General features: G+C 40.0%; 1 protein-coding gene across 1 annotated transcript; it reads right to left on the reverse strand.

Moving 5' to 3' along the window:
• Nucleotides 1–470: 470 nt before the first annotated feature.
• On the reverse strand, nucleotides 471–11885 carry LOC115788563 (C3a anaphylatoxin chemotactic receptor-like). Its single transcript, XM_030741634.1, has 3 exons — nucleotides 11774–11885; nucleotides 3240–3420; nucleotides 471–1786 (listed from the first exon to the last, which is right to left on the reverse strand). Exons 2-3 carry the CDS (start codon nucleotides 3411–3413, stop codon nucleotides 893–895), a joined length of 1068 nt encoding a protein of 355 aa, XP_030597494.1. The 5' UTR covers nucleotides 3414–3420; nucleotides 11774–11885; the 3' UTR covers nucleotides 471–892.
• Between the last annotated feature and the right edge of the window lie 274 nt (nucleotides 11886–12159).

Raw genomic sequence — 12159 nt, forward strand, 5'->3', positions numbered from 1 at the left:
ACTGTATGATCTTGATCATAACTAAATAAAGACTAAAAGAGTTTTGGCATTTAGATTGACAGAGAATTAAGATGAATTTAGATCTTTATCTTTCATATCTTTCCCTCACTTTACTGATAGAAACCATTTCCCAGTAACACTCACCACTCTTTCCCATGATGCTGTTGGCTTTTTTTTTTTTCTACCTTCCCATGAAAAGTTACAGAATATTAACAAGCACTATACACATCAGCAGATAACTATGGGCTCTTTGCTTTGACTTTGCTGTCAGTAAAAAAGAAACAAACAAATATGCCCTTTTAAATAAAAGATCCACATAAACAGAATATTATTGTGTACAAACCAACATGTCCAAACAATGAAATGCCAAAAAAAAAAAAAAAAAACTGCAGTTCTTGCAGTGGCCACAACACTCTATACAGACCACCAACTTTACAGCAGAAATAAACATGTATATATATATACGTATGTAAAATTTGTATTTTTCAAGTTTGAGTTCTCAGTTTCATTTTTTTACTTATTTATTCCACATAAACTTAATCTGGTTAAATTTGATTTGTTAGCTGTGGGTTGTTGGGGCTAATTATACCGTAATATCATAGTAATTTGATATGATGGAGAAATGCCAGTTTGAGATCTAATTTATTCATTTTGTCCTCACCCTCTCTTATGATTAATGAACCCAGCAGTGGGTTTTCAGAGCTCCTTTTTTGTTGAGCCTCTGTTGATCCAGTCATAGGTGAATGTTTATCATTATTATACCCTGAGAACTACTGTTTTGCTCTGAAATACTGGATCTTGTACTGTCATTTAATAATGATAGTATGATATTGTGCTATTCATAGGTTGAAACATGAATGTTCATCTAAGAATCAGGATCAGTGGGAAAAACTTAAACGTCATCTACATCCATTGTTGTCTGGCTCCTTCCTGCCACCACAACAGTGCTGTGCTTCAACCCGGAGCTTTCATCCAAAGAGCGATCATTGGACTGAGTTGTCTGTCCTTCGACATCATCTGCCAGAGCTCTTCTATAAACGCCCATCAGACTCTGTCTGAACCGCCCCCTCACTTCTAGCCCCATGCAGAAGTACAACAGTGGGTTCACGCAGCTGTTAAAGTAGGCAACACCTTTTGCTACAGGGTACCAGATTTTCACTACTGCATTTTTATTGTCCACCATTTTCACCAATAGGAGGCAGTGGTAAGGTGCCCAGCACAGGAAGAAGGCAATGACCAAACTGGCTAGTATACGCAGGGGGCGGGACTTCCCTGACAGACGGGTACGTCGGATGCCCAGGCCAGCCAGGATGTAACAGACGAGAATGACTATGAAGGGAATTATGAAGCCACACAGGAAGCGGATGGAGTAGAGAGCAACTTTGGTGCTGTTGTAGCCCTCCTCCTTCTCCTTCGGGTCCACAGAACACTTACTCAGGTTCTTCTTGTTAAAGTAGACTTGGCGGTGGATGAAGTAGGGAATGCTGAAGAGGATCGCTGCAATCCAGATGCACGCCGCCACCAACCTCGCTGCCCATATGGTGCGTTGGCGCTTTGTGAGGACAGGCTGCCAGATGCAGAGCACTCGATCCAGACTGATGACAGCCAGCAGGAAGACAGAGCAGAACATGTTGGCGTATTTGAAGAAGCCGTTGAACTTGCAGAGAAAGAGGCCAAAAGGCCAGTGGTCAAAGAAGAGCTTCTTAGTGAGAGACAATACTCGTGTGAAGCAGAAGATCAGGTCTGCTATCGCCAGATTCACCAGCCACACATGGGTGACTTTTGGCTGCAGAGAAATAAAATAAAACAACAATGAGAACAGGAAGGCAAAGGAAATGAAATTTATTATTATCATTATTACATGAAGCATTCCAATGGGATCAGACCGCTGAATGGCCATTATCAGTTGCACATTAGAGGAGGGCACTAGTACCTGCCCTCCTCTAACCACAGCCACCCTGTCAGGCCTCCAAGTAGGGATTTGTTGGCCTTGAGCCCAGGAGCCACCCATTACTACTTCTGTCCAGCAGGGTAGAATAAATAGCTCTGAATAGACCCTTTTACTGTTTGTAAACAATGATGACGTAGGCAGCGATGTGCGCATTTTGGAAACAGAGTTATGATGGACTTCAATAACATTTCAGTCTACGAGAAGGGATTATCAATGAAAGATCGTGAAAACTACCTGCAAAAATTAACTTTGCCCATCGTCAGCCGGCTCCAATCCCTGTGGTACGTTAGCAAGTGGCCCAGTACCCAGTGGGCGGATATATACGTGTATTTGGTGGAGAAACCAAGCGAATACACCAGAGAGAAATTATGGGCGTATAAGTCACTGGTTGCTTACAATAATGTTGTTTGTGGCCATGTATCGAAGGCCAAATATCCTGACATGACAGTCTCGGAGTTTTGTGTCTTGAAGGCAGAAGTTCTTCCAAGTCAAAGACAAGGAATCAGGAGCGCTGTGTATGAGGCTCGGGTTGTTCTACTTGCACGACAGCGTGAGTAATTTGTCAAATTGCTTTTCTAACTTGCTAAGAGCTTTCCAGCTGCAGATATTATTGATTTACAATCACAAAAAAATATACTGTTCCAGTCAAAGGTTTGGACACACTCAACCATTCATATGTGAGTCTGCTCAAACTTTTGACTGGCACTGCATATTGTAATCTATAATGCGATTAAATATTAATTTAAAAATCAGGACTCTGAGTCCAGCGATGCCTCACCTGTAAACAGCCACACTACAGTTTAAAAGCCAAATAGCCTACCAGCTAATGCTGTTTACTTTAGATATTAGTATTTATCTAAACCTGACATCTCGGTATAAACAGAGTAGATAAATAACTTTACCTGATCTAATTTGTAAGCAGTGTAGTTGATAAACATTTCCATTATTTTTCATCAATAAGCCCCTCTTTAAACCATCTTACATAAAAAACCATCTTTAGCATAAAAAGTATACATGAGTATATTGGTGTCTTCCATTTATATGCAATCCCTGTGCACAGGAAAATTACACATGGCATTTTCAGAGCTCCCTGCAATGGTTAGAAAAATGGCTTTGGTGACTCCCTGTAACCTGTGAAAAAGTGACATTTCCTTCATGTATCTAAATTACCCAAAACTGTCTTTACTGAAGCTCTCTTGTAGGGAAACGTAAACTATTAAACTGAATTTTGGCAATATTTCTAACAGTTCTCACTGAGCTGAAACATATTATTCACTCTTATTTCCACCTTAAGTTTGAATCCAGCCACCCAGATCACGATGGAGTTTCCAGTGATGCCGAGCACGACGGTCAGTGTGTAGAGGATAATGCTGACGTTGTCCATGATGCCATCAATGTCCACCATAGTTGCCTGGTCATCCTTAGAAGACTGGAGTGTGGGCAGAGAGGTATCGGGAAGCATTGTGTGGCTGGAAAAGAGAGAAATAGAAAAGGGGCAAAATTTCAGGCATGTCACTTATTGTGTAACTCCTGATCTCACAGAGAGTGAGGAAGAAAACACAAGAGTCATATTACTTGACTTTGTATTAAAATAAAAGTTTATTGAAGCATATATATATATATATATATATATATATATATATATATATATATATATATATATATATATATTAGGGGTGGGACTCGATTAAAAAAATTAATCGAATTAATTACAAGCTTTGTAATTAATTAATCGAAATTAATCGCATTTTAATGGCATTTCAATATTTGACATGATAAATATTAATTTAAGTTTAGTTGATGAATGAATCAATATACATGAGCTTAAACTTCAAAATGTTGTTTATTTTCCCACCAGTCTACTACACAGACCAACGAAGGGTGGAAGTGCTCCTGTGATAAGCAAACTCCTGAAATTAAAGTTAAGCATCATAACTGGATAGTTTTATTCAACATTAATGTCTCACTTGTTATAGTTGGAAATTAATCATTAGCTCAGCTGTATTCCTTGATGCTGAAATGTGTTATGCTTGTTTTAACAGCTTATTTTGAATTAAAGACTTAAAATTAAACCACAAAAAGGAGAAAAAGTTCGTTCTCTGTTTAACAGCTGCTTTTACACAGCTGTGCTTCACACTCACGGTTGCTAGGCGACATGAGCTACGCAGAGGTGAGGGCAGCTGATATGAAGGCTAGCCGCTCACTTCCGGCCTTTGTGGTGTTCGTGGGCTGCGAAAGACGTGGGCCGGGTCCTTCGCAGGATGCGGCCCCTAATTTGGACATTGTGCGTCGATATAATCTGTATGCCGGGAACTCGCCTCTGAGTTGAAAAATGCATTTTGAGTTGAGGAACTCTGAGGTCACCAACTCTGAGTGTTCTATTTCAGTGCAAGGAACCTCTGTGAGGGTCTCACAGCTGCATTACTGTCCAAAGTCACACAGTTAAAAATGGAGACTGTAGATTTTATTCTGAGCTTATAGCTGAGCTGATAATAAGTTGATGATGTAATCACTGTCTCCATTCTTAAATCGGTAACTTCACGTTAAAAACGAAAAGTAAAAAATTAACTTCTAATCAGGATTTCAGTGTAAACTTCTTCACATTTGCTCTGATCTGAACTTTGCGAGCAGCTTTATCATTGAGGAAATGTCAGTCAGCTGTTTCGGGTGCAGCGGGAAGGGAGGAGTCAACAAAAAACTCAGTTTGTTGAAGAAATCCTGCCACCAAGCTCTGGCTCTGTTACCCCAGTCACTGACTCAGAGTTTACTGTAAGTTAAATATGGAACAGAAACCCAGAGTTTCCCTCATCTCAGGGTTAACAAACTCAGAGCTGTTAGCTGGAATAAGACTCTGTTCTGATTAATATGAGCATGCACAATTGTAATGTTTTATAAAAGCAGAATATGAGCCACATGTCAAATGTGACAGCTTGCAGATTACCTTCTGCCTGTTAGAAGGAAATGTTCAGCACTGGCCAGTTTCATTTGCTCCATAGTACAGAATATCTGCACAACCATATAAAATATGTCACTTGTTTTCCAAAGTCCATTATTCATCTGTAAGTGAAATGTTTCAGAAGCATACTTTATTTCCTTCCTGAAAGTTATTGGTTAATTACTAGAAGCTGGTCTGTACAGTATGTGCACTAAAGCAATGAGGTTTTGCAAACTCTGTTGTTCTTATGCAACAGTACTTAAACCAGCATATTTAACATCACGTGCAAGAAAAAAAAATCATGTGACATACTCAAAAATCCAGAAATGGTACCACGGTGGGACTGTTTCTGCCGACCTAAGCCTTTGAAGTAGGATGCGACCTACAGACAACTTCCTACATAAAAACACTACTGCAACCTTATGTTACCATTGGTAGCTGTCTGAGGTGTTGAGATCACGGTTTGTTCGCTGTTCCCTCATCCAAGCTCTAAAAAACATTTTATTACTATTATTGTTTTTAGCAGTGGTTATAGAATGGAACTATTGAGGCTTAGATATTAAGATCATATCATTATTTTCATGATACTCCAGGTATATCAGCACAGTTTTTACAAGTATCACAGTTACTTTTTTCAACAACACCCATGTTTGGAAGTGACTCCAGGAAAAAAAGGTCTGGTTGCCTAAGTTTTTTCATAAATGAATAGAATCCCTAAAGACCAGTCAGTTTAGATAAGTTTGCTTTAGATAAGTTCAGCTGTGGTGAAAATACACACAAAACAATCAAACTGTGTTGGCCAAAACCAGCACAAAGCTATGCAGTGCAGCATAGAGGACACAGATCTCCACAAAGGCTCAGCTGACAAAGTAAGATATGTGCAAGGAGGTAGTATCTCATGAATAAAGAGTAATCTTACCAGTGGAAGCAAATAGTAATGAGCTTCAAAGCAAAAGAGACTGACCGTCGAGCACAAAGGTGTTTTCTGCTATTTAAAGAAGCAAATTTGCTGCAGTCAAAGAGGAAATAAACACGGCACTGCAGTGGCTGCGCAGCCTCATGCAACCATAGATAAGAAAATAGAAACAAAACCAGAGAAAGTCCCAGTGATCGATATGATATACAGACGGCTCCCCAGACATCGTTCTTTGGACATCTTTGCAGTGTTCAAATGAAGGTAATGCATGAAACCACTTTATTGTGACTGCTAACCAGTTGACCTGCAGCTTATAGCTGTGTCCTCACTCATACCACAGTCACTGAAGACTTGTGCTCAAGCTAATCTGAAGGTCACATGAAGGTTGGAGGTCTGTAGTGATTGCCTCTGCAGAAAGTTGGTGACCTCTGTGCACTATGACCCTCAGCATCCTCTGACCCCACTCTGTGATTTTACGTGACCTACCACTTCATGTTCCCCCCTGAGTTAGTTCATTCTTGTTAGTTCATTTCATGTCTTCCTGTCTTGCCTGTCTTTTGTCAAGACATTTGTTGTGGACTTTGTGTCTGTTTGGATTTATTTTCAGTGGCTTTACATTTTTCATATTTTTTTGAATGCCTGCATCAGCCTCAGTGAAAGAGCACACCTTTTGTTATTCCATCTGCTTGTGTCCTGCATTGGCTCCATATCTTGACAACTAACAACTGACACAACCAGCAGTTTTAGAATTCACATAATTTGAGAAGTGTTTTTGTTACCAGCCACTGAGATACGCGTGTGTGTGTGTGTGTGTGTGTGTGTGTGTGTGTGTGTGTGTGTGTGTGTGTGTGTGTGTGTGTGTGTGTGTGTGTGTGTGTGTGTTTGTGTGTGTGTGTGTGTGTGTGTGTGTGTTTCTTTTTTGGTGGCTGTGGTGTGTTTACCACCACTGAGCATCTGTTCTGTGATGTTCAGTCATTAAGGTCTTAAATGTTCTGCAGAGGTTCAGCAGAAAGGAGCACAATCGTTTTAATGCAGCACTTTCAGTTAAAGGTGAAATATGTATCTTATATTTCTATTTAAATTAACACTCTCACCAGAACCTTTTAAAGGCTGCTGACACATGCCGGAGTGACGACCTCTGACTTTTTTAAATCACACCTTTCCTCTTCCAGGTGACACACATTTGATGTGGTTTATCAGTATGAAAGACAACACTCAGCCACAGACGTCACAAATGAAAGAGATGAAAAAAGCTCTGAAGGTCGTTTCCTTCACGTTTACGTTCTCTGACACGCAGACAGAGGCAGCTCTACAGTAAACAAACTGCAGACTGAAACTGACTGCATCGAATCATTTATGTGCAAAACTGCAGAAATAAGATCAAACATCGGGAGTGAAAAATCCTCTTTTGGCTTTCAGATTCACTTTGCTTACATTTGCTACATGGACATGCTGCTTTTATTTATGGTTAGATAATAAAATGATTTCATATAGTTAGAGTAAACCCTGTGTAATGAGTGTTTGGGAATGAAAATCACAGGTCATCTGTTCTGCTTGTTGTAAACCTTTAGGGTTTTTCTTTTTCTTTTTTATTCATTTATAGTAATTAAGCTGATTTTGTTTTCATTGTGCCATGATATCCATGATACCGCTGTTTCTCTCAGCAGGACATCTCTGAGAGGACTTTGGCTAATAGATAACACCCAGTTTACAGAAGCCGATGAAGTGAATGATGCCTGTTTCCATTAAACTGCTTCAGTTTCAGGCACAAGGCTGTAGTGTTTTAAACAGTAATTAAGACAAAAATCTCCCCAAAGATGCAAATTTCACATGTGCAAAGCTAAATTAATCACATCATTACATTTATCGTGGAGAATATGTAATGCTCATTATTCTTGTTTTAATTCACTCTGCATGGAAAAGTGTCTCACAGCCACGTGACGACTATCAAAGCGTTCAGCTTGGGTCCAGAGACAGAAAGGTTACTCGGTTGTTTGATCACTTATTCTGCTTCTGCTTTAGCAGCGTGAGCTGCCATCACACTAAGTACAGGCAGACTTGTGGTCTCATCAGGAAACCACAGATTTCGGTGCCTTTTCTCTACTGCCAACAACTTTAAAACACAGTGGGACAGGCATATAGGCAATGACACGTGGGCAATCTAAATATCATGTTTGACCTTTGACCTCAGTTTTATATTTCACACCTGCCTTTCTGTCAAGTTGAACCCGAGAGAGAGAATGTATACTGTAGAATAATATTATATAATAAGCTCAAGTTATTCATGTCCAGTTATTTACAAATCAGCACCTATTATCCATCAGCTGCTCCCACATAATGTTTGTGTAATCAAAGTAAACAAATGTCGTGCTGCCCTCAGCTGGTTTTTACTGCGCTTCAAACACATGAGAAAACAATATATAAAAATATAACTGTATTCTTTGAAGCTGCGGGGGTGGAGGTTTGAGCTCTCAGAGTGCTTCTTGTTATGATGGCGGTGTTCCAGTGCAGCCTGAAGCTTATTTTGTTAACTGATAATTATGCAACAGCTCCTCCATGTTGGGAAGTAATACAAAAATAACACCAGTGTAATGAATTGCTTTTTGGCGATGTGAGTGTGAATGGTTGCCCTGCAGTAGACTCATTTGTTGCACAGGGACAGGCTCCATCACTTCTCCCACCTGCTTTGGATACATTTAAGATAATTGTTTTGATTTCTGATAAAATCAGCTCACTGTGATCATACAGAGTGCTGCAAGCTGGTGGAGTTGCCTTTGAGTCTTTTTTTTTTAGCATTTTAAATAAGGACTTCTTGCGTGTCATAGTCCCTCCTTTTGGTTTTAAATTTGCTCATCTATTGTGACCTACATTTGATCACAATATGTGAGTTTTTTGACATATTTGTGGTTATTTTATAAGGAAGTGCAAAAGTATGGCACTGTTTCATGAGCCTGCTGCTGCTCTTTAAACAGCAGCTCACCACAAAACCTTTCAGATCTGAGTCCTGCTCTACCTCAGAAAGCCACAGGCTGCTGTGTGAGCTGCTCTGCATCACCCTGAGCCGCATGTGTCACTGCACTGGAAACTCATCTGGTTAAAAAGAAAAAATAAGGTTTGAAGCCAGTATGGTTACTACTTTTAACCAGACAGGCAATTAAATGGAAAGATATTTGCTATTTAATATTTCTTCTTCTTCTTCTAACCTTTATTTATACAGGTAATCCCATTGAGACTCAGTGTCTCATTTGCAAGAGAGACCTGTTTCCAAAACATACTAAATTTACAACAATAAAATAATACAATAAATAGTAAATAAAATGCCAAATGTTTACATGGTCATACAAAACAAGAACAGGGTCCCAGTGATGATGTAACAAAATCCTTTACAAGTAGTTTAAAGTCAGTGGGTGAGATCATTTGTGAGAGCTGCAGGTCCTTCTGTAGTCGTTCCATGAAGATGGAGCAGAAAAGGAGAAAGCCTTTTTTCCAAGCTCTGTACAAACTGATGGAACAATAATAAGTTTCTGAGAACGCAGATTGTGACTACTTTGTTTACATAGCATGTAGTTTGATAAATAGGAAGGGACTAAACCAAAAACAGATTTATAGATAAAATGAAACCAAAGAACCATCCTGCGTGAGGTCAATGAGGACCAGTTGACCAGTGAATGTAAGGTACAGTGGTGTGTTAGGGGTTTACAACCAGTTATGAATCTTAATGCCCCGTGATAAACTGAGACCAGCTGGCGGAGAGAACGAACAGGGGCATTCATAGAAATGATGTCACCATAGTCCAGGTGGGGTAAAAAAGTGGCAGCAACAAGTCTTTTCCTTGCAGCAAAAGGGAAACATGGTCTGTTTCTGTACAAGAACCCCAATTTCAGCCTCAGTTTCTTTAACAGATAGTCAATATGTGACTTGAAGCAAAGACTATTATCAGTCACAATACCTAAGTATTTATAAGAGGTCACGGTTTCAATAATAGTACCCTGCATTGATACAAGAGAGGGAAGAACTGCTGGCACCCTCTTTCTGTTTGAGAACAACATGACCTTGGTTTTCTCTGTGTTTAAAACCAACCTGAGCTGAAAGAGCTGCGACTGAATACTGTTAAAAGCCAACTGCAAATTTTCAAAAACCTTGTCAATGGTACGAGCACAGCGATAAATAATTGTGTCGTCTGCTTAAAATGGGTAGACGCATTTAGATTTTGTCCCACACCATTGAGATAAATGGTAAATAATGTAGGTCCTAAGACGGAACCCTGCGGAACTCCATTGGTGACATTTAAAAAATCCAGAAGAGGAACCATTAAACTGCACACACTGCTTATGATCAGAAAGGTCATTAGAAAACCAACCAACTGCTTGATCTGAAAGACCTATTTCCAACAACCTCTGGCATAGGATGCCATGGTCAACAGTGTCGAAGGCCTTTGATAGATCAATAAAAAATAAAGAGCAGCACAGTATTCTTTTGCATCCGGTGCTTCATAAATGTCGTTGAGAACTTTTAATGAAGCAGTTACAGTACTGTGCAGTTTCCGAAAACCTGATTGAAAGGGTGATAAAATATTATTTTAGTATTATTTTAGTATTTAGTGTTTCCTGTGCTGAGCTGTTTTGACATTATCACACCAACAGATTTTGTTCTGAGCAGCTCACAGCTTTGCAAAAACACCAAAAACATGTTGCTCAATATCTCAGTTTAACATACTGTATAACATTAATTTAACTTGAATCTGTGGTTTGTTGGGGTCAGGATCACATATACAATATATGGACCCAATATATCTTAGCTGGCATTTCTTCTTTTTAGTGGTATTTCTGAATAGTGCTCTACATGTACAAAAAAAAAATAACTATGAGATTTTCTAAGAGGTAATCCACGTGCATGAAAACATAACTGCTGTTTCTGTTCCTTATGTCTAAAACACCAGCGTCTTCCCCATCATGATGGAAGTGCTAAAAACTGCAGTTCCTCAAATGGCCATTTGGAGCTGGATTCAAACGCGAGTCAGTCACCAGAGATGTTAAAATGCACTTAATAGGGCACCTGGGTGGCTTAGTGGTGAAGCCGGCAACCACATGCACATGCCACGTTGCAGTGCAGGCGGTGCGGGCTCGAGTCCCGGCCCGTCACCAATTTGCCTGCATATCTTTCCCTCATTTCCTGTCTCTCTCCACTGTTGATAAAAGCTGCTGTGGCCAAAAATGAAAAAAAAAAAATGCACTTAATAAATGGGCACACTGTTTACAGCAGGGGTGGGCAATTCTTTTTCCCAAAGGGTCACACGGGAAACTAGGCTGGTTACAGAGGGCCGCGCCAACGAGCTTCTAAAGAGATCAAATTAATACTGAGCAGAACTGAGTTCAGCTTATTGCCTCTTGAAGCATTTGTCATGCTTGAGTCCCTTCAGAGTACTCTAGCACCCCCCCCACAGTCCACAGACATGTGTTAACTGACAATTTCATATTGACTGTCAGTGGGAATGGTTCTCTGTCTATTCCTGTGATAGACTGGCGACCTGTCCGGGGTGTATCCCTCCTCCTCCTCCCCAATGACAGCTGGATAAGTGGTTATGAAAATAATGGATACATTAATCAAAAATGTTCTGCCTATAAAAACTGCAGAATCAAAAGCATGATTACATTTTTTTTAATCATTTTCTTTATGGGTTGTGGTCTTTATCATAACTTCTTTCTGAAGGTGATTTTTTTCCTATCTTAACCAAACGTTTTAGTGTACTCTCAACCACAACCACCTCCCTGATATGACTTCAATCAAATGCATGCAACTCAAGCTCTTCTCTGATTAAGAAAAGTCTGCAGTGAGCATCAGGTCTGGGCCTCAAAGAGGACTTTGGGGTCAAAACACAAACTGTTAAACTTTGTAGTGATTCACACACAAACACTTAGTGGGAACAGCTAACTCTGAGAAATCTAACCAAGAAACAGTTGTGATTTCTTACCTGCAGATACTGAAGTGATATCACAGAGCTGAGGAGGGCCTCGTCAGTCTTAGAGGTCAGAAGCAGAAATGAAGACACAGCCTCTGATATCTGTCTGTCGCTCTCTCAAGTGGTTTAGTTTGAATCATGTTCATCACACACGCAGACTTCCTCTCTTTCTTATGTCATGTGTCTTCCTTTCTGCATATAGCTGCTTCTCTTTTTCTTACAATCCCACCCTCACTTCGCCTCTGTTTGTCAAACACACACACACACACACACACACACACACACACACACACACACACACACACACACACACACACACACACACACACACACACACACACACACGTACAACTTAATCGGACTTTAGAGCGATTGCTTTCCTCTTCAGCACATTCGGC

Source organism: Archocentrus centrarchus, chromosome 11 (genome assembly GCF_007364275.1).
Source record: "Archocentrus centrarchus isolate MPI-CPG fArcCen1 chromosome 11, fArcCen1, whole genome shotgun sequence".
In the NCBI taxonomy this organism is placed as follows: Eukaryota; Metazoa; Chordata; class Actinopteri; order Cichliformes; family Cichlidae; genus Archocentrus; species Archocentrus centrarchus.

Coding starts and splice junctions, on each gene's coding strand:
- LOC115788563 (XM_030741634.1), bottom strand. CDS start 3,413: ATGCTTCCCGATACCTCTCTGCCCACACTCCAGTCTTCTAAGGATGAC. Junction 1,787..3,239: donor TGGCTGGATTCAAACTTAAG/GTGGAAATAAGA, acceptor ATTTCTCTGCAG/CCAAAAGTCACCCATGTGTG.